At 36.3% G+C, this 23,786-nt stretch overlaps 1 protein-coding gene across 2 annotated transcripts in view; it reads left to right on the forward strand.

Annotated features, from left to right (window-relative positions):
* Positions 1–23,786, forward strand: part of ATG10 (autophagy related 10) — a 79,511-nt gene that overhangs the window by 3,425 nt on the left and 52,300 nt on the right. For both annotated transcript variants that reach the window (XM_072359410.1, XM_072359411.1), the window contains exon 3: positions 3,018–3,134. In XM_072359410.1, the coding sequence (XP_072215511.1) occupies positions 3,018–3,134 (117 nt within the window). The remainder of the gene's footprint in view (positions 1–3,017; positions 3,135–23,786) is intronic.

Genomic DNA, 23,786 nt, shown 5'->3' on the forward strand with positions numbered 1-23,786 from the left:
TTAATGTCTGGTTTTCCATCCTTTCAATAATCCTGGGGAGAGAAATCTTGCTTAAAGTGTTTCGAAATGCAGGAAGTCCAGGAACAAATGTGGCATCATTTCTATTTAAACTGTAGTACTCAAGTGGAAGGGTTACCATTTGTAACCCTTTCATCACAGATTAAACAATTTTGGGTCTTGGCCTTAAATGCATTCACTTCAGAAGTTTTTAAAACAGTGCAAATATTAGCCAAGTTTTACAATGCACCCTTTATTGTAGGCAGCCATTTGAAACTTCAGATTTCAGTTGAAGGCTGTATATATGAGGGATTTATTCAACAAAGAAAGATGCCATGAGCCTCTACCGGGAATTCAATACGTAGGTCAAACTTTGAAGTTTTGGAAATATGAAGCTTTGCTGGAAATAGCAAAACGAGAGATTTGGTGTTCGAATGTATACAAAAAATAAAAAAAGCTTTTTTTTTTTTTTAATGGGCTAAATTGATGACTTAGTGATTTCAGAGTGTAACAAAAAGCTGACTGTTGAGATAGTCCATTTATACCATATGATCTCTGAGGGAAGGTTTTCATTAAAAAAAAATGTCATTGTCTTTTTGCCTTTTTTTTTTTCTAAAAAAACCAATATTTGTGATACAGCAAGTTTGAAGCACTCAGTTTTGCCACTGTAACATGCTCAGATCCCATTCCTCATTTCACACTTGCATGAATAGACCCGTTGATGGCAATAAGACCACACAGACTTGTAAGACTTGTAGGACTGTGCTCTTAGTCTCCTATGTTTTTGATAGAGATTAAACTTAGATGATGAAATACTCATTGTTTTTGACAGGCTGACTCCTGTGGCATGAGCTCACGTGACCCCAGCAGAACCCTGTAAATAAAGCCGAAAGTGGAATGTTCTAAACAGTGTTGTTTTTATAATCCTTTTTTTTTTTTTTCCCCTTCTGAAAGAAAGCTCTAAAAATAAATAAATAAAGAGCCGAGCGCATCAGTTTTAGGACCTGATGGAGTTATAATGCAAATAGTAACACCAGGTGTTAGTAGCGATGGGTAATTAGGACTTGTCTCTGACAGCTGTCCCATCATTTCATTTCTGTTTTAAGTTTGTTTCATAGCAGTTAGGTTAATCTGGGTATTCATATCAAAGTCTGTATCAGTTCACGTTTTTTTATGATACTCACAAGACAGCTGGAGGAGAAAGATACTCCTTTTCCACATTAATGAGGATCAAAATCCTTGCCACAGTATTGATTTATTCGCAGGGGCAGAAGTCTTACGAGGTGCAGTGGGAAGGATGCTTCTCTTTCCAGACACCACTTTACTGACTTCTGATGTACAGCTGTCAAGCACAGAGGCTTATAGTTCCATGTTTCCTGCTGTCTGTAGATATTTTTCATGGCATTCAGATATCATGGAGAGCAAAGGCTGTATAGCTTTGGCTCCTCCTTTCCTTTTCCTCACTGGAAAAACTGGTTCAAGGAGATGAGTGTTGTATCCAGATCTTCTCTGGCAAAGATAATTGTGCCTTGGGGCATTCTGCCTCTGTGGGTGGTGGTAGTACTTTCTTTGCTGCTCTTAGGGCAATAAATACTAATGTAGGCAGCTTTATTCCTACTGACATTCACAGAAAACTCCACAAGAAGAGACTGGAGAGTGCTGGGGATGAATGGAGTGGTATTTATGTCACCAAGATGTGCTTCAGTTTTTCCATCTTTGTTGTCCTCCACATGCTTGGTTCTTCAGAGCATGGGATGCAGTTGTTGTACAATAAGGACGTCCAGCAAAGTTTGGCAGGTTTATCCTGTTGATGAGTAAGATAATTGCTCGTAGCATTTGTGCTTCAAAATTCACAGGCAAAAATACATGTTAATGGCATTAGTGTTTTATTCAAGGTGTGAAACTTGGTAAGAACAAAGTACTTGTATAGGTATAATGTGTTGGAGGTGTATGGACTCTGCAGTGTCACTGGAAGGAGAGAACTGATATATCAAAATAAAACATATGCTGATTTAAAGGTAAAAATACATGAAACAAACTGTGTCAGAAATAATAGATTAAACAAAGAGTCCTGTTACGGTTAAATTTGTGGCCTTGTTGAGCAATCTAATGCTAAATTAATGAATTCGGCAGAGAGACTGTTTTGAATAGAATTCTTTTTCTTCAGATGTTGCACATGTGCTTTCTGTATTTGTCTAAAATAAAATGTAATGAAACAGCTAATAAAGCCTCAATTTATTTGTTTCCTTTGAAAAGTACGTTCTTAACATGTAACTACTGTTCTTTGTTGCATACACTCTTTCAGAGGGTACGTTCTTCCAGTGATCAGGTTTTTTCCATTCTTTGAATTGGAAAAAATAACTTTTATATGTGTGCAGATAGTTAATAAAGAGGGAAGGCTGTTTAGAGCTTCTACTGCAGCTCTGAAATGGCAGAAGGGCCTTCTGCAACTGTAGGCCAGGAGGTCTGGGAAGCAGAGTGATAGAAAGAGAACTGGAAGAAAGTAAAAGCATTGCTGTTTTCTCTCAGATTTGACCATCAGAAGTAATCAAGAGAAGGGAACAAGTTGTGACTCTACACATGTAGATTCTAAAGGTTGTTAGGTGTTTTTTGTTGTTGTTGTTTTTAATTATTTTTTTTAGTTTATGAAAGTTGGAATGTGAACAGGTCTAAAATAAACTAGTGAGGGTTTGGAAGTTTATACTGGTATGAATGCACTGCAAGTTATTATTGGCTGTTTGTCTCTTCAAAACCTTAGTGCACTGTCTTCCAGTCCTTTGGCAGTCATTCTGTACTATGTTTTATTTTCATGTTTAGGGTCTTTGATTTCTTTTAGCACTGAGAACAGAATGAACTGTCTGCGAGAAGATTCTGAGAAGCAGCACAATCATTGCTGCTTTGGTTTCTGTAAAAAGTCTCGGAGCTTCTGCTTATATATCGTGCTTTATTTATTTTCTGTAACAGTGATAGCACATTGCATTTTGGTTACAGATTTTTTTTTTTTTTTGTTCTGAACACAGGACCTTGGTGATGGTTATCTCAGTAAAACACATTTCCAAGTAACAAATAAAAGCATCTCACCAGATCTCAAGAAGAAAAATGATAGCATTGAACAAATGTTGCTTACGCATGTTGAAGTAAGTACCGATTTTAAACTTCTGTGTTTATAAAAGAAAACATGAGCAAGATTTGAAACAAAAACACCACGTATTATTAAGTCCTTCCAGTAAAATTTCAGATGTTTGGTGGTCAATGGTATTTAATTTTTTTCCCAGTACTTCTTTTTAATGTGTATAGGTAATATGGAGCTGAAATTTGGGAGAAAATGGAAAAGGTCCAGAATCATCTATCTACGTGTTTTTGTCATGGAAAGATAATACTTTTTTTGCACATTGATTTGCACTAGCATTAAAAGACTTAAGGTCTTTTTTTTTTTGAACCGTTTAAGTGATTTTTCTCTGAAGAAATAAGTAGCATGTAGAAATTTTCTGCTTGCTGTGTATTTTTATTTTCTACTGTTACTTCTTGGTAATTCTTAAAATATTGAACAGTTTTTTTAAACTAGTGTTGAAAAGGAAAATATATTACATATTCTTGAAGGGAAATAAACTTCTTTCTTTTAGAAAATGAATTCTGCTCATTAAACAGGGTGAATTGTTTTAAATAATTATTTGCTCGTATGATATTAGGCCTTCAGATTATTGACTAATCAAGATATAAACAGCGGAAACTCACTTCTTGTGTATGGTAACAACAAAACAAAGGAAATTTTGGATTATAATTGACTGAAAATAATGGATTCCTTATGTTACAAGCTGTTGAATAGATTGACATATTTTCCAGCTACCTTTTCCTGTATCAATTCCTTTACTTTTTCATTAGTACTACTTTTTTTTTATTTATTTTTATTTTTTTTTTACTTTTTTTCCCCACAGAGACTGTGGTACAGGGTCTGAAATAAGTATTCTTTTGGCCTGATTTCTGAAGGAAATGCCACTAAGCAATCATGCCATCTGTTAGGTAGTTGTTTCTTGTGATTTTTGAGTTCACTCATGGATTTCGACTGTATTTTAAAGAAGGGTAGATCTCTCAAAGAGTTTGTTTTTTAAGAGAATTAAAAGCTAATGTCTGGCTAGGTTAATGATGACTTTTGCTGGCAGGTAAAACTCTGATCCTTACACTCTGTTTGGCTGGTGAGTGCATGTACAGGGATGAAGGAGTACCTTGGTCTCTCAGAGTACCTTGAAGAGCAGCTGGGCTTCACAGGACTAAGTCTTAATTGCAGATTGCTTGTGTTCTATTGGTGATGAGATAACTCTTTGGATGTGCTGAAAAAGGTACAACGCCATTGCCAGTACACCAAATTTGATATCAATTTTGAATGATCATCATCTGTTGAATCACTGCCTTATGTTTGTTAGATAGGTACAAATCAATGGGCAGATTATTTAAGTCATCTCAAATGCAGCAGAAGCATTTTAAGTTTTCCTTGAAATGTTAGTGTTTCTTAAAATGAAGCCAAATACCGGTGCTTCAGAGGTTGTTAGGTCCTCTCTTACCAGAGAGGGAAATCCTTCACTTGACAATCACATCTTATTCGTGTCACTGCTTTTTGGCAGTGTGCATGTGTGTGAAAAATTGTCAAGGATGACGTACATGGAAAGTAAAATGTCACTGAAAACGTGATGAACACCTTGAGGCATCACTAAGAATTTAAACTACTGACATCAAACCGAGGTGATGCATTCGTTTAACAAAAACAAGGTCAAATAGCCCTCCAGTCTTACGGTTTTGTTCCTCTTTTTAAAAAATGTTTTAAGAAAAATACTAAAAATTAAATTATTTCATTACTCATGCATTAATGATACTGTATATTTTACAGAAGCTGAAAGTCATGGCTCCTGTTTTAGGATGTTGGCCCATGATATCAAAGGTGGATATTTGTGTTATGGCACTCCATTACGTTTTGATGCAGTATGACAACAGGTGGCAACAGAGGGGCAGTCTGACAGAATGGTATCTGACATGGAAGTGAATATGGAACAAAAGTGTGTTGTTGAATTGCTCCATGGGGAAAAAATGGCACTGTTTGATATTCACTGATGCCTGCGGGATGTTTGTGGAAACCAGCAGTGAATGTGAGCACAGTGAGGCAGTGGGTGGTGTTTTTCTGCAGCAGTGACTGTAACAGTGTGTCACCTATGCTTGTGCAGATTTTTGTGAGCACAGCATGCAGGGTCTTGTTTGTTGCTGGTGAAAATTCACATCTAATCATAGTGACTGTGATTGAAAATGTTGTTTTGTAGCTGCAAATGCGTTCTATGAAATAGTGTTATTGTGCTCTTCGTATCTTTAGTAGTTTCCATAAAATTAAATAGGAGGCATTATTTCTGGAGTAGCTTATGTATATGCGGCCCAAGATGATTCCTCTTTACTTGATGTGGTCCAGGCAAGTGAAGAAGTTGAAGTGGGTCCAGAGGAGGGCCATGAAGATTATCAGAAGGCTGGGACACTTTCTCTATGAGGACAGGGTAAGAGAGCTGAGGCTGTTCAGCCTGGGGAAGAGAAGGCTCTGATGGGGCTTTGAAGCAGCCTTCCAGTACAGTACCTGAAGGGGATGCCTACAGAAAAGCTGGGGAGGGGCTGTTTATCTGGGCAAGTGGTGACAGTGTAAGGGGTTGTGGTTTTAAATTGGGTAGAGTATAGGTTAGACTAGATATTAGGAAGAAATATTTTATTGTGAGGCTGGTGAGACACTGGAACAGGTTGCCTGGTGAGGTTATGGATTCCCCCTCCCTGAAAGCATTAAAGGCCAGGCTGGATGGGGCTGTGAGCAACCTAGTCTAGAGGGAGATGTCTCTGCCTGTAGCAGGGGTGTTGGAACTACATGATCTTAAAGGACCCTTTCAACTGAAAGCATTCTGTGATTCTATGAAACTGGTGCATATACGAAAAAACATGTTTTTCCACAAATGTAGACTCTCCAAGTCCTGTTCCAATAACAGTCTATTATTAAATAGGTTGTATTTTTGTAAAGATAAACATTGTGCTCATTAATTGTGTGGCATTGCAGAGTTTACACAGCCTTGTACAGTATTTTATTGAAAGAGATTCTGATGAGTGAAGCTTAACTGAAGTGGTGATCTTGGGAAGTCCTTTGTTGATTGTGTATTCAGTATTTATCATAGCTTTTTCTTAGAAAATTTTAGAAAACTTATTTTTTATATATTTGAAAGCTAAATGATATCTAAGTAGGAATTTGAACTTATTTTGCAGAATGTCTGTCACTGGCTGATAGACTCTTATTTCAGAATTTCAAATTTCAGAATTACCGTTGTGATCTATATATTTACTGTATTGTATCATTGCTGTTTGTGTCCTACTGAGTTATTTTCATTTGTCATTAGTATGATCTTTTCCTTCAAGGTATCTTGGAGGAAGTTTTATGTGAGATAGTTAATTAGGCGCAGTCAAAAAGGGAAAACTAGGAAACTAAAGTCATTGTAATCAGTATCCATTGTTAAGAACAAAAAGTGTTGACAGAAAGAGCAAAAAATGTACTGTGGTATATGGCATGGCTTAAAAGTCACGGCAGTCTCCTTTATAGTTTTCTTGGGAATCTGTTTCAGAGATCATGAATGGAACACTGGTTTTGGTAGGTGAAAATCAGGAAAATGCCAAGACAAAATTTTGAAGCTGGATAGAAATAGGGGAAAGCCATCCAGAATGAGGATAGAACTCCTATTTAAATAGTTGAACTAGAAGGCACATCAACAAATCGTAGAATCATAGAATTGGTCAGGTTGGAAAAGACCTTCAAGATCATCAAGTCCAACCACAGCCAAACCTATGGAAACTCATACAGTTTGCCTTAGCCCATTGATCCAGTCTATCCAGGTCCCTCTGCAGTGCCTTTCCCACTTCAGGCAGACCAACACTCCTTCCCAAGTTGGTATAGTCTGCAAACTTACTGAGGCTGCTCTCAATACCCTCATCAAGATCGTTAATAAAGATGTTAAATAGAAGTGGCCCCAGAACCGAGCCCTGGGGAATACCGCTCTTGACCAGCCGCCAATTGGATTCAACTCCATTGACCACAACACTTCAGGCCTGGCCATGCAGCCAGTGTTTAACCCAGCAGAGCGTATGCCCATCCAAACGATGGGCAGGCAGCTTCTCCAAGAGGATGTTGTGGGGGACAGTGTCAGAGGCCTTATTGAAGTCCAGGTAGACTGCATTGACAGCCTTACCTTCATCCACTAAGCAGGTCACCTTGTCGTAGAATGAGGTGAAGAAATGACACTGAATAATTCAGTGGGTATATCCTATTATAGCAGAGAATTTTAATGTTGTGTTGAAACTGCAGAGTAACAAAGTTGTTCCTGTTTTGTTTGTTTTCAAATCTGTCAAGAAATAGTAAAATATCATTATATTTTACATTACAATATATACAGTATGTAGAAAAAATGTATAGAACAAAATAACCTCATTAAAATAAGAAGTCAATTATCAGATATAATATCAAAAAAGCATTAATCTCATGGGATCCTCATAAAAACAGATAAAATTATTTGAAAAATTTATTTCCACTCATTGGTTATGGACAATTAGCTTTTCAAAATTCCCATCTTATTCTTTGCCATCTAAATATTTGGGGTCTTCCAGTGAGGGAGTAATGAGTTACTATGTATTGTAATATTGTCTTCTCAGCTGTCTGTATTACCTTGTATGCAAGGTTCCACTTAACAAGTCTTGTGTTTTGGTAAAGAGATTGAAAAGCATCTGGAAACCAAGAAGAAAAAGGTGTTGGCCTTTTTTTCTTTTTCTGTTTTTCTATATCTGCAATACAGAGCTTGTAACTTAAATCTCTGTTGCAGCCTGAGGCGGAAAGAAGTGATTACTGTCTATAAATCAAACTGTTTTGAGAGAGGATGCACCTATTTTTCTTCATTGATGTTCAAGGAAGCTAGATGGTTAACTACGATGTAGTAATCTGCATTTTGAGATATGTATCTTGTACAATGAAGCATGGATGTACTCTCATTAAAGGCTGTAGCCATTTCTGCTGTTGACTTCACTGAGGCTGAGATTTTGCTTTGACAGTAAAGCTTATACATATTTCAGAACAGAATATAGCAGGAACTGAGGACAGGTTTGGGAACCTTTGTACTGAACTGCAGCAACATGGCATTGTTATCTAATAGAAAGCAGGTTTTCCATTTTCTTAAACTTGAAGGGTTCTATCGTGCACATAATACTTAATTGATGATAACTTCAACTCACTGGCAAGCCTCCGGAATTCAAACTGTCTCACAGTTATCTTCGCATGTCAGTGAGCCTTTGGCATCTGCAGGACTCAGATGAGCTCTTGCTAATTCCTTTGCTGTCCTAGGCAATAGCTCATGAGCTCATATGAGGACTGCTTACGTTGTTAGCTGTGAGAGGGTCTGCTGCCCTGTTTTTAATTAGATGCATTGTAAGAGTAATGAGTTGCATTTTGTTTGTTATATATAAATGACACTTAGAATAAGCTTAGTTTAACATAAATGGAAGGATTTATGTATTCCTAGATGCACTGACATTTTAAAGGCAAGTTGTCTGGATACAGGTAAGCTTAAAAGCTATTACCTACTTGGAGCAGTTTCAGAAAGATTCTGTGTATTTGTTGGTAACTGAGTTGTCAAGCCATTTATCTAACCAGGTGCCTGGGTGCCATGTTTAATGCAGACCCCCTCTCTTTCCTTTTTCTGTCTTACTAGAAAAGGATAAGGAGTGTTCCTATGAAAAGCTATTCTCTGATTTTTGTGAATTTAGTTTATTCAGAATGTTTAATATGAAAAAGGACTTTAGCTCCTTTTCTTGAAGAATTACATCCTACCCGATGTCTACATCTGGTAGTATACTTACTCAGATTGGTAAACAGAAACTACTAATGATACTGTGAGTAAACATATGCTGATTTTTGACCAACCTTGTGAAGGATGCTCAAGACTAACTGGTGAGATGGGATCTTGTCCTTGGGATACAAGAGATCATAAATCTGAGCTGAAAATAATGTGAAATGCAGAACATGGAAGCAATACAAACACATCACACCATCTGAATGTTGCAAGGTGCAATTTTGACCTGGTTTGATTTTTATTCACTTTTTTTTGCCTTTCTCTCATTTTAGTGTCATCTGTGTTTTTCTGCAGACAGCATAAATCTTGTGTAACCACTGTACTGTATTCAGGCTGATTCAACAACAGTATTCAGTTTATGTCTGCCTTGATCCATATCGATGTCCAAATCTGCCCTGCCAGGAGGTCTGTCAGGATCTGTATCAATGAACACGGAATCATGTCGTCTTTTGTATAATTTAATTTATATACAGAAATAATCGCTTTAAACATTTCTGTGCTGACAGTCTTATACTGACCAAATTTATAGCTGAGATTCACAAAGGTTGTGCATCTCAAGCTCTTCACCGAGATTAGATGCAATGATAACCAGCTGTGCAGGGAAAAGAATAGTTTTGAAGAACTTAACCTGGGCTTGATTTTTGAGAGATACTGTGGCATTGGTATCTTGGCTGAGGCAGTAGCTTCTGTTTTGAATTTGGACTCTTACCATTCTTTTTTTTTTTTTTTTTTTTTTTTTTTTTCCCCTCAGTAGGTTGAAACTAGTTAAAAGCTGTGGGGTTGTATGTTTTATTATGAGCCTGGGTAGGTCTGAATTTCACTGAAACATTGGGTATTAGTATTTACCATCAACTCCATCGAGCTCCAGCTTTTGTTAAACCATACATAGGCACCTCTCAAGCAGGGACAGAACAATTACTACCATATATTATTACATGAATTGTTGACAAGGTGAACAATCCTGTACAAGAACTCAAATCAGGATAGTTCACATGCCTTGAAGAGCTTATATTCTGAAAGAGTAAAATAGGAAAATCTGGATTCACTTTATGCATTCTTTTTGTTTATTATTCAAATAGCTCAAGGGAAGCAATAACTTGGAGTCATAATTCTCTGTGTGTGGTTTGTCTCAGCTCTTCTGGGTATTGCAGAAGTAGTGAGTCAGCCTGGAACTGTTTCTGAAGTTACAGCCATTGCTACTTTATGTGGGAGTAGGCAGGTTGGGAATGTTGAAGGTCTCTTAATACCTGATGTTGCCTTTGGAAAATGAGCACTGAGATTCGCAAATGTGTTGATTAAATTATATATTTATTTTTACATCAACTTTACCTTTGCTGGCAAATGTTCAATAGTGTAAGTGAAGTTTTGCCTGATAGAGGATGTTTGAATGAGTCTGACATTTTTCTTGCACTTCTTGTTACTATGTGATTTGCTGTTCAGCTGTGGTGTTCAGTTTATTACAACCAGAAAATTATAAATCTTAGAGATTAGTAATTTTTTTTTTTTTTTTTTTTTTCCAAACAAATCCAGTATTTTTAGAATTAAGAACAACTCCTTTTGTGTGCAAAAGTAAATAAGATGAACTCAGTGTAAACATTGGCATCGCCACAGTGTTTGTTCGATGGTTAAAAAATGTGAAGTGAAAACCCAGGAAAAGTACTTAAGGAGAAAAATGTAAATACATTTAATGAAATCCAGCACTCACTGGAGAAGATAATAAAACGTTCTTAGCAAAGGAAGAAAATCAAGTATTACATACTCATGTAAAATATCATTTTGTAATGAATGATCACAGCTTAAGAGCAGTGCAGCTGCCTCAGAAATAGGTGAGTTTACAACATGGTCTTTCCCATAGTGTCCCGCTTGTTCTAGGGAGGGAGTAAATCATGGTGTATGTGCTCAACCCAGTGTATTTTTTCTTGAAAACCCAATGGAAGAATGTTTGATAACCTTGATAGGAAGGAAAAATTCTTGTTTTGGTTCAACTCAGAACTACTCAGACTTCTCTCAGCATGCAGGGTGTCCTATTTATATTCCACTGGGTTTCTGCGGAACCAGCTCTTCTTTTGGTGTTGCTGCCCAAAATGCTGCTAGGCAGCCTTAATTTTTCCACAGTACATGGCTGTGACCCATAATTCTTTATCAGCCAGGCCAGTGATTGGCTCAGTCACCCAAATTCCCTTAGAGCTTCATTATCTATTATTTATACAGCACGCCTTCTAAAATGCTAGCTCACAAACAGAAAATCCAAATTGTTGATGGAAGCCAATTAAAAAATAAATAAATCAAGAGACCACTTATTTTGAGTAGATCTAAAGTGTGCTGCACAATGCAGCAAAGATCCTTGTGATTGTGTTTAAAGACATATTAATCTGAAGATTGAATTGTTTCTTATTAAACCACAAGAAAAAAATGGGGTGTGGTTTTTATTAACTGTGTTTTAGGTGAGAATGTTTGGCAAAAGAATGACATTGTTTAGAAATATCAAGTCTGGAAGAAACTTTGATATCGAGCATACTCCCTTTCCTTGATCTGGAGAATCTCAATTATGAAGAAGTGCCATTGTGACAGAAGTCATTTGGGTCTAGGCTGTATCCTGCTTCAGGATTCCTTTATTGGTGCAATGTCTCAGTCTTCATGGAAATCAGCTACATTCTTCTTTTACCGAGTTCTAGCGGCATGGGGAGTTTTCTCTCCCCCCTGGCCCCACAGCTTGGCAGATCACTTTCAGCATGTCGCTTTGGTATCCAGGTAGATCTTTTTAAAAGTAGTTTGTCTTAGTTTTTGAGAGCTTTGATAACTTGTTGTTGGCTTGGCTATCATTGTGCACGATGAGACAGTAATCTTTATCTTAAATGGTCTTTGATTGCTGTTCTGATTTATCCGCTGGAATATGCATAAGTTTTTACAAACCTTAGAACTGATACAAATACAAACTAATTACCAAGCTTTTGGGAGAGCTGAAGAAGCACACTGTGTGACCTCCAAAAGTAATTTCTTTTTACTTTAGATGCAAAAGTGGTTTCAACATTGTATGTGCTATCTTAGTATTTGAAATTGACAATATTGGCAAATAAATTTTGTGTCAAACACTGAACAAATATTTCTAATTCAGCTTTGCTAAGTGAATGTGACAGTTCACTTAGAGTTACAGTAGTTGAAGACATGCCTTAATCCCTGCAGAATGTCTTGCTTTTGCAATAAGTAAATGAAGCATGCATTGAGACTAGTCACTGATTATGGTTTTCCCAGAGCCTCGACTTCGGCAGACTAGTGATACAACTCGTGAAACTTTTTATAAGCTCCTTTGTTTGGCCCCATGATAGTGGTTTATAGGTATTAAAAAGAAGTATTGTCATTTTGCTGACTTTAGTGCATTGTTTGATGTCTTCTAAAAAGTGGTTCTGAGAATGTTATTTGGCTAATTTTTTTTCAAATCCAGAGAAGAAAATTCTAGACCAAGGTCTTCTGACTTAAGAAGAGCAGTCTTGGCTCAGTAGGAAAACGTTTACTCATAGCAATGCTGAGGCATTCATTTTCTGAATATTTCTATTCTTAGGGATAATGGGAATGGAAATATTGGAGGAATGTATTGTTAGAATACTATGATATTTTGTATTGTATGAGCAGATAGCAAACACTTCCCCATCTAAGCTGTCAGAATTGTTCAGTAGTTGTAGGAGGCATGACACTGTACTGTTTTTACTCAGTGCAGCTCATTAATAGGAACAGATGTGTGGTTAAAAGCTCACTAGAGTGTGTAGAAGACACATATTTGTTACTCTCAATTTTACTCTAACACCTTGTTGTATTTCTTAATTGTGTGAATTTAAAAAATGAAAACTACGCACCTTAAAGTTGAGTAGAATTAATGGTAAGACTTGTCAGTAGTTCTTCAGAACTGATTTATCATTGAGATATGCACAATGTAAAAGGATATGCTCAAAAAACATATATTGGCTCTGGCAATATTAAATACAATGAAAAGATTAAAATCTCTGTATTCCTAAAAAAAACAATTGTGTATTGGAATAATTTGGCTTTATGAAAGTAAAGATAAGGTGGCTTGCAGGAACACGAATACTGAGAATAATGGATACAGGACTGTGTATTGAGTTGGGTTACAGTATAGGATGTATAGGATACTGTGAGAGCTGCCTGTATTGTGAGTAGCATTTTGAAGACCTTAATTTCAAGCCGTGGCACATATGGTTGGATAGCATTAAGAAGTGTTCTGTAAGAATGTCGCTGTGGAAATAAGGTTCTGAACAGGGCTGGTGGTCAATTTGTCTAACAAGGCAGAATGTTAAAATGTGGTACTGATGGTAACTATGAGTGGCCTGATTTCAAAATAATGATTTCACTTCACAGAAGGAATGAATTTCATTTGGTGAATTTCTATGAGACACAGATGTTTTCCTGAATGAATAAGACAGTAGATCTTTAATAACAGCAGGTATTTTTTTTTACTTGAGTTCAGCTTGCTAATGTTGTGTAATTTTTCTGCCCTGGTTTGCCAGAGACTAGTTCAGACAGTGCTTAGACATGTTTACTGACAATTTAAATGAGACATTCTCATTTGTACATTCCAAGCAAAAGGAGCATTGTTTAAGTGATCATATATGTTTGAGGATGGGAAAATGCACTGTGGAGTGTAAACTGGTGTCTATTGGTGAGAAACTTTCTCTTGATGATCTGCGGTGATATCTGTCAAAATAGCTACTCTGAATTGCACTGGAACAGTTTTTACCGTTTTGTTCTGAATTCAGGAGAAGACAGTGTCGTACGCTTAATAAAATACACATTTGCTTTCTAATAAAAAAGAAAGTGTGAAGACTACTCACAACCATGAGATAGACATTTCGGTGATAAAGACCCTTCTAGCGCAGAAGAGAGAAAGCTGTATCTTCTTATAGGAGGTGGAAAACTCATGACATAGGTAATAGGTTGTATTTTATAACTTTAGCTTCGTGTCAATGTAGCAAGCTTTGTAATATGATTAGTGGTATTTATTTTTATCCGTATTTTCGACTTCTCCTTATTTGATATCTTGCCAATAAAATTTCTTTCCAAGACAGCTGAACCTAGCTTAGCTTGCAGGCTGACAGGGAACAAAAAATCACCTTCAAAAGAAAACACATTAAAAAGCTTAGAAATCACCAGAAAGCGTTAACGGCTCTGTTGGCTGTTGCACAATGGAATGCAGGAATTGCAGTAATGTTCTTCTTCCATCTGGTGCCTGCAAACTTGCTGTTTTCAGAGGCATTCATTACTGTAGCAAACTGTTCACTTATTCATTCATGTGTAGCTGCCCGTTATTCTTTGGAAAAGACTTGAGTTGAAATCAGCTCAGTTCTTTGTTCCTGAAGTGCTCGGTGTCAAATGTATTATGAGAAGTTGTCAGTCCAAATGCAAATATCATCAAATTTTAAAGCATCTCTGCATGTTGTATGTATTTGGAATGTACTGTGAAGGTGCACTCTCAGGAGTGAGGATCTTGACTGACAATGCTCAAAGGAAAATCATGCATTTTCTGTGCCAAGATGTCTGTCTTAGACTGAAATTTCAATTTTTGTTTTAAATTTCCTGGCTTGTGTCAGCTAACATCCTAGCCTTCTTTCTTAGGCTCCCTTTAGTTGTTTTCCTTGTCACATCTGGGCTGGTTGATGTTCAGGATGTGAAATGGCTACTGGAAGGTGTTGTTCTGTGAGGAATGTGCAGTTTTTTGAACTAAAAGCTGGGGAAGCCCTGGAACTGACTTATTTCAATCCCAGTTACAAAAGTAGATGGCTTTGTTTTGAAATATTTTTCCTTATTTCCTTTTATTGGTTCCTAACATGGAGCAATATTGGAGTTGCCAGTTTCCTTGCTCTACTACAGAAGAGTCTTTAGGTCCTCATGAGGAACGTCTGGGGTAACTATGTCTCAGCTTTCTGTCAGCGTTAGTGTTTGTCGCTTTCTTAATTGAAGTGGAGTTCTGTTAGGAGGAAATTCAAGATTAGTGTGCTTACATCTTGCCAGAACAGGAGACAGGGGGTAGGTGACGTGTAATTTGTCAGCACAAACCAGTTAAAGGAGTCCAGCTCTTGATCATTCCCGAACACCTGAAATAATGATGTTCATCTGGCCAGTATCTTTGGTGATGAGTTCATAGCAAGGGTGCCAGGTTAGCTATTACCTCTCCTGAACATCCTGCAGCAGTGAGCAGGTAGGTGAACTTGCTGGCTGTTCTTTTGAAAGTTCTGGTAGGAATTCTTTCTGTTCTGCCCATTATAATTAAATGCTGTATAATAACGTGTATGTAAATCTTGTCTTGCTTTCAGAAGGCATGAACAAGGGGCTGGATTGAGACTACGTGGGAAACTTTCACTTTTGCATGCATGGAACTTCAGAAGTTTTTGATGGTAGAACTTTGTAATGATTTAACCGTAGTTGTTCATGGAGCTCGTCTTGTGTGTTGTATGCCTTGCATACCGTGGTGCTGATGAAATGCCAGCCTTTCCTGGCTTCCCCTTCTGGCTGTCTATGAGACTGGAAAACCCATGTGGAAAAGGACTGGTTTGTAGGTGCTAGAATGTCATTGATGTTCATCTCCTGTTGATGGGTTACTTGTGGGAGAAGAAAATCACTATTTCATGGAAAGCAGAAGTTTCAGCGAAGTGAAATGCATTTTGTATTACAGCTAATGAGAGGTTTAAAGACCTAAGCTGTACTCTTGATGGTACTGCAGAAGAACTTTGCTAAGGTATAAACTGGATGTAGATATACGGCGTCACAGTTCAAGCAATAGATGCACTTGTGAAGGCTTCTTTAAGGTTTGTTCTTCCCAGAGTTTTAAAATATTCGTATCTTAGCCACTCTTTACAATTCATTATTATGCGTAGTATGCTGAGAAGTTGTGGATTGCCATTTCAAACATCAGCTGCTGTGCTACAAGATTTCAAAATAACTGAAACAAATGTGAAAGTTTGTATAAAGTGCGGTTTGTGCTTTGGGCTTCATTTATGCCCTTGATATTGATCCATTTTGGATGGAAGCATAGCTCCAATGGATACTAGGATGGTAAAGCCGGGCTGTAGGTAACTATTCTTTGGTTGATTTCCTACAATAATGATCTGAAGGGACCATACTGTATATTTTTCATTCCACCACAATGAACTTGTGATGTAAGTCTTGGAGCTGCAAATACTGTCTGTGTTGGGTTCTTTTCCCACCTGGGTCACTTGTTGGTACAAGTACAGCCACTAAACATCTCTTATGTACAATTTATGCCTATTAAAGTAGTCCTCCAAAGTAAGAACCTAAGCTCACATCTAATCAGTGAAGACTAGTATGTGCCCTTGAGAGTCACCAAATTGAGATCTTGTCTGCTTGAGTTCAGGTAGTAGTTAGGTTTCTAGAAACAACTTGTGTCTCCCTTCAATTATTTCTTCACCATCTAAGTTAAAACACAAGCTCTTTATGAGGACTACTTAACAAAATGTGGAGAAAATTGGAATTAAATGTCTAACTTAAGCCAATGGAATTCCATCTTCTGCTCATAAAATCTTAGTTTTTCATCCTTTATGTGCTATCCAGTCAAATCCTCGCTTCTGGAATGTTTGTAGATAGTATTGATCACGTTGGAATTGAGGAGTGTGAAAAAGAATTATTAAAAATTACTAATTATCTTTTTTGTATCTGAACCAAAAGAATTTGAGTAACTCTAGAAGCTAGGTGAGGGTTTCTCAACTGACCTAATACTCAGCAGCGGTGAGTCCTTCAGCTGTTTGTAGTGGAATCTTCCTAATATGTAGTTCTTTGGAAAGTCATCCCACATAGGTGCTTAAATATAAACCTGCTTATTTCTGAAAATTTCTGAATGAAAGAGTCTTACCCAAGATTTAGGAGGTAAAGTAAGATATGGTTAGCTGTCCTGAGTGGTGTTATACATTTGCAGAAATAAACACAGACAAGAAGAAGCTTCACGTATGAATTCCTAAATCCCATACAGGATGCATAGAATGTTATTTAAATACCTGTTTTCCAGGGGTCTTGTGCTTCAGTTGTTTCACAGCATCTGTTTTAATGGATGCTAAAGGAGTTTTAACAGTCCAGCAAGGACTGCTGGGAAAAAAAAAAACACAAATGCTAAGAAACTGTTTTCTTTCTGCTGTAGGAAGTCAAAGAAACATGATTACTCACAGTAGAGAAGATGTAGAAATACAGTTAAAGAACAGTAGAGATAATGCAGTCAACACTTTGGTACTGTAGTGTGACATTAGGTAGAACTATTTTGTTTTCTAAAATAAATATTAAAAACTACAGCTGTTTAAATACTGTTAATGGTAGTAACTTGTGTGAGTTTTCATTTTTTAAAATATTTTATTTGCTGTCAGTTGTTGGATGTGTAGTGTTCACATAGCTTGGTTTTTGTTATTTTTCTTTTCCTCCTGTACTTTGAAAGACCAGAAACATATTTGTCACTTAAAATTGAAGACATGATTTCTATGTAAACCATAATTGTTCAAGTTTCTGAGAAAACTGTAACTGCACAGAATTCTAGGAAAAACATTAAACATTGTGAAGATGAGAATCCAGGAGGTCTGGCAGATCTGGGGTTAGCAAGGTATAACAACTCTTTCTTCAGTTGTATTGGAAGATCTATTTTGATTTTCTCCAATGCTTATTTAGGTCCCTATGGATTTTTATTTTTATTTTTATTTTTATTTTTATTTTTATTTTTATTTTTATTTTTATTTTTATTTTTATTTTTATTTTTATTTTTATTTTTATTTTTATTTTTATTTTTATTTTTATTTTTATTTTTATTTTTATTTTTATTTTCATTTTCATTTTCATTTCATCAGTGGAGTGATGTTAACCACATTCGAGCAAGGTGGATGTACTGAAATATAATTAAGCTCCTGCAAATTTTGTGAAAATCAGTGGCTGAGTGGAAGACAGAGAACATAACTTGCATTGTGTGGTGTGCTGGGAAATCCATATGAGATAGACCTTGTGAATGTCCCAGCCTTGCCCTTCCTTAGACCCACAAATCAGTTGACCACAAGATTCAAATCTGACGGAAAGAAAAGTCAATCAGAGGAAACACTGAAAAATAATTCAAGATAATTATGATTGTAAAACATTTAATAAGCAACTTGATGAGCAACTTCAAAATGTTTTGTCATGTGGATTTGATGCAATATGGGAAAACAAACATGAGTTGATTAAGGAGCTAGATTGACAAGTAGTTGCTGTTTTGCTTTGCTGGATTTTTTTTTTTTTTTTTTTGCTATTTCAGTTGCTTTCCTCAAGTAGGTATGCTTGGAGAAAACAGAGACAGAAAGTACATTGACTAACTGTGGATGAAGTGATATTCCTCTTGGGCAGTCCTGTAGCCCTGTGGCAATGTGCAGAGCATATGAATATTAAGCCATTACATTTTTCAGGGAAGCCTGCCATGCTTTCAGTGGTGCCATCCTTGTCCCCATGAATGGCAGATTTGAATGTCTGAGAAAAGCAAACCTGTGCCAAGCCTTTCCTGTAGCATTTTTGATCCCATGTTGTATAGATACCTGGGATTGGTTAATTTGACCTAAATTTCTGGACAAGCATGGTCCCAACTACTAAGTTTCCACACATTGTAAATTCAGTACCTGTGCTTAAATCCCAGAGGTTGTATTGGGCCTTAATAGCAATTTCTTCATATTTGCAACAAGTCCTCAGGCTTCTGGGGAAAACATTGGACTTACAGCACAGACACTGTGTAGTGCTGGGTCTCTTTCATACTTATCTTCCTTTTGAATATGACCATTTATTGTGAACTGGATTTTTATTCTATTATTTTATTTTATTTTTCCTCAGTTCAGTATGGGAAATACTTGCTTTCTCTATCTTTTTTAATGTTTGGGTATTTTTTTTCTCTGTTTGATTTCATAATTTTTTAATGATACCATTGCATGGACAGTGGTAACTATAGCAGACTGAAAATGTGCTGAAGTCCTTTACAGGTTTTGCTGAAACTAGTGCAAAGACTCACCTTCCTGTGAACTGTATCTGAATCTGCTTCGCATGTAACAATAGACTTAGTGGTTGGACATGCAAAGCTTGGTAATACCCAACTTTCTGAATCAAACTGAATCACACACTTACCAATGAGGTCAATGCATTTCTAAACCATGTTTTCAAACACTGTAGCTAGGCTAAATTCTTAGGTCCCTATGTTCCCTAGGCATCCAGAGCAACCTGGCTGCCATTAAACTAGACAAAGTGCTTTTTACCACTGTGATCAGATCTTTAGTATTAGACTTCATTTACTGTTCAATGTATTTCTCCAGGTTTTTCACCCCCTCTACTGTTATTATGTGTTTTCTTTGTCTCTGCATGAAAAAGATATTTTGCTGCTGCAGTAGCAGCACCTTGCTACAGAACTTTATTTCAAGTCTATCTCTAGAAATACCTCTTAGAATAGTTACTTTAATGCTCTTCTGTAAAAAGGCTTTCTGAAAACTGCTCTGATGCTACTGTGATGAGAATATTGGTTAAAAGGAAGAAACAGAAAAATAACATGAGAGGGGTTTATTGATGTCTTTTAGTTAATGCACTTTATTATCTTCAGTTGAAATCCCTGTTGTAATCTGATACACTTATTTTTTCCTGGAAGGTGTCCTTGGTGTTTTATCTAGCTGGTAATTTCAGATTTTGCCTGCTGGTGCTGTTGTAAGCTGCATATTTGAGAATTAGCTTCTACCTGTTGTTTTTCAACGACAGCCGTTTATCAGCAGGCTCCTATCTATGTGCGAGCACCAGTTTTCCAAGTATCTAATGTGTTGGCAGCTAGTTGTGTCGTAGGTGTTCCAGTGAGTGGTATATCATTTCTCAGTATTGACTAGAGATCTTTCTGAGGTGAGATGGTCCCTTACACATGTTAAGTCCCTCTTAAAGGACAGTGCTGTTTACAGGTGTAAACAGTACACAGTTAACAAACACATTCAGTTTTCTTTAGTGACTGAGGAACATTTAATAACCTTACATGGGTAATATAACGATGTACTAAAGCAAATCAAAACCAAGTGCCTAGCAAATTTTAAAATCATAATTATTAAGGAATGAGCACTTACACTTTGAACTGAACTTACTAAAAATGTGTAGATATACTTAGAAGGAGTGAGTGGATGAATATAAACAAGAGTTATGAGTAGGAGGGAGTGGAGCTGGTGCAGTACTTTGGTAGGGAAGGGCATGGGTTTATTCTAGTCATTGGAGACTAATTTTATAGCAGTTTCAGAATGCTAGAAGTGAGGTTAAGAACAGTGTAATTTTCTGCATCAGGAGAGTAGAAAGGAGAGCAAAATGGTGTTTTTTCTTCCCTTTTATCTTCTGTTAGTCTGTCTCTTAAATTTTCACTTAATAATACCAAAGAACAGGTATTTAAAAATATCTGTGGCTATTGGGTAAATACAGTTGTGTCCATCTGGCTCTAAAACATACATGCATTTTAACAATATTTTAATAAGATGCTAGGAATTCAAAGCACTGATTAGCTATTATAAAAATCATTGAAATAGGCAGTTAGACTGGAAATGTGTACTCCCACTACACCTACGAAGTTTGTAATTATTTGTGGTATCTTTTAAATAACAGAGAAGTGATAAAAAGATAAAGACTTTTTCTAATATTTCTGACATGTGGCTTTTACCAGAAAATAACTTGGGTTATAAGCTGTTTTTTAAGGGACCTTCAGTTTTGCTGTTGTTGAAGGAGTTGTAAGTGCTTTCTTCTGGAAGCAGATTAGCCCTTATATGTTGCTTTGTTAGGCGTAATTAACATCATAGAGAGATAGGATATTATGTTGTTCTAAGCAGAGTATCATAGTAATGTGTGTGCCTATGTTGTTTTTGGTACCTGAGCTATGTCTCTGCGGAAGTTCTGAAGATGATTTCTGACAGAACAGGTGATTTACACTGACAATGCTGGGAAACCGAACAATAAAGTGGCTGCATGCACTGAATAGTTTCCATCTGTTCATACCTTTGGTATTTGGATTCCGTACGGTGTTGTACTCCTGTTCATTTCAGAGTAAGATTCACGGAATGTGTAATCCTTTTTGTCTCATTTTTCATTTTTCCTTTTGGTGCAGTTTAGTAGATAATGTTTGTCTTGACTGTTCTTCATAGTGGTAGATAAGTAGCAAACACATCTTTAGTGTTTTGGAAGAAACCAGAAAGATTCTGCAGCCTCTCTCCAAAAATAGGTAAGGAAAGATATTGTGGAACTAGAAATCAATTCTGGAAGTTTTACAACTTGTTTCAGCTGTTAATTGAAAAAGAAGTTTTCACCATGACAGTAACAAAGTTTGAAAGCAAGCTGCTGTCTGTTGCAAATGATTTGTTCATAATTATGGCATTATTAAACTTAATTATTACTCAGTTGTTATTTATAAAGATGATAAGAGGCTTCTGGATGTAACAATTAGTGGATTTTTTGTAGCAGTTAGGTTTTAAATGAGAAAAACCTAAAACACTTTCAGATTTGGTTTTAGTATTTATTAGGAATTACTAAATAGCTGGCCTTAGAAAACAAGTTTGATTGGTTGTATCATGATTTCATTCTGATTAAAATACACTTAAGTTGTTTGCCTAGCTTAAGTTTATTGACTACAAAAGGTCAAACTGTAGCTTATTGAATATATTTAATCATTGTAGCTGAAACACGCTTTTGCTACCCTTGAATTGAAAATACAGAGTAGTCTGAAACTCTGCTGTTAAATAAGGTTAGAAGGAGAATGAAACAACTAGTTTCTAGGTTTTAGATGTAAAATAAGAGTTTCCATAAAGTGAACCTTTATTACACTTTGAAAATAGGTCTGAAATTTTGCTAAGATGAATGTCAAATGGTTCTTTATGCCTACTGGATAGAAAGAAAGAAAGAGAAGCAAGCCTGATGAAAAGATTGAAGAGAAGACTGTATTTTACTCTCTGAATAAATGAAAACAAATTCTCATTTTCAGTATAGTCTGTTTTGGAGGAGGCGGATTGCTAGTAAGAATGCGATTGTATGTAGAAATTGCTTTGATGGAGAGAAAGCAACATTTGAGAGAAGATGGCAAGGCAGAAAGCAACAAATATCTTCCACACACTAAAATTTTTGTTGAATGTGTGTCTTGTGGGAAAGTTGAAAGAAAGGAAGAAAAAGGAAAGAATTTTTATTTTTAATTTGAAAAGTGAAAGCTGTGGCCTTCTAAGCCTGAAATCAGTAGTATTCAGTATTTTCTAATAAGGTCCTAAAGAATAAATATATGACCGCTGAAAAAGAGTGTAGAATGGAGTACAAGATGGATTTATGGAAGATGGACATACTGGAAAGTGACATTATTTGGCAAAACAGCTCATTAGTTGGAGAAAGGAAAATATTCCTTCTAATCTGTTTATAGTTCAGTAAAACATTTTTTATTAAAAGCATAGAGGAAGATGAAAGTGAGTGATAATACTACAAACACTAGTCTGTGGACAGATCTAACATTTTTAACTAGTAATTATAGTACAGGAAGTAGGAGTGGGTTAAATAAATTTGCTGATGGCAAAGAAAATCTGGAGGCTTCATCAATATAGGAAAAAAAGAAGAAATTCCTGCACAGAAAACCAGAGGGCCTTGAGGACTGATATAGCAGAAACAGGATGAAATTTATTGGTGCAAAGTATAAGGTCATGTACTTAGGGAGTAAGGATAAGATAATTCTGTGTCAGAAGCTTGTGGCTTGTTAGTTGGAAATGACTGAGGAAGAGAAAGAAATGAATGTTTCACTTGACCATAGGATTACTGTGAGTTGCTAATGGGCATAAAGGAAATAAAGAGAGTTTTAAGTTCTGTCTGGGTGATACTCTTAGCTGAAATGGGCACTGTGCAACAAGGTGTTTATTATTATTATTATTATTATTACTATTATTATTTTTATTTTTATTTTTATTATTATTTTTTGGTGATTGGAATAGTTCAGTGAGAAGGGACCTTCAGAGATCATCTAATCCAACTGCAACTGGGAGAAGCCTGTCTTAGGAGAATCATTTAGAAGAATTTGTGTTGTTTAGCCTAGAAAAAAACAAAGCCTTGAAAAGAATGTGATTTATCTGTGTTAATACATTGGAGAAAAGAGGTTGGAAATGTCTGGGAATGAAAGAGCTATTTAAACCCAACTAAAATGTTGGCTTTGGAACTAAGAGTTATAAACTGACCATGGATAAACATGCACTAGAACCAGCAAAATGAGATGCTGCAGTATCTTTCCAAAAGAAACAGCAATGTCCCGAAGCCATTTAATTTTCAGGTTAAGCTACATAAATTTAGTATAAAGCATATGATGTTTGATACCTGCAATGAAAGGAGTCTGAATTTAATTGACCCAGGAGGTCCTTTCCCCTTGTATTTCATACATTTCTATTTTTCATTTGTTGCTATCCACTACTGTGGTGAAAGAGAGGTTTTTAAAGTTAATGCCTTTGTTGTCACATATCAGATGTTGCAAGGCTTTTTGGAAGGTGAGGAAATGCGAGCAGAGATTGTGCAAGAATACTTGTTGTCCACTGTTTGTAAAATAGGACCCTCATCTTTACAATAGACAAGTAGAGGAGATTGATGCTTTTGCTCTATGTAAGAGGTCCTAAAAGCCTGAGATCTGATTTTGAGAAACTGCTGCCCTCTTAATTCCCCACATTTATATTTTTTTTCTTCTTTCAAAATTGGGCTCCTATGTTCTCCTTTCAAATTCCTCCTTCTTTTATGCCCTTCCCCCAAACAAGTAAGAAAGATACTTCTTTCACAAGAGGAGAATCAGGAGGAAGAAAACATGAGAAGTTTATCAAGAATTAACATAACAGTCACCCTTCAAGAATTTTCCCATTTATATCT

Source organism: Excalfactoria chinensis, chromosome Z (genome assembly GCF_039878825.1).
Source record: "Excalfactoria chinensis isolate bCotChi1 chromosome Z, bCotChi1.hap2, whole genome shotgun sequence".
Taxonomy (NCBI): Eukaryota; Metazoa; Chordata; class Aves; order Galliformes; family Phasianidae; genus Excalfactoria; species Excalfactoria chinensis.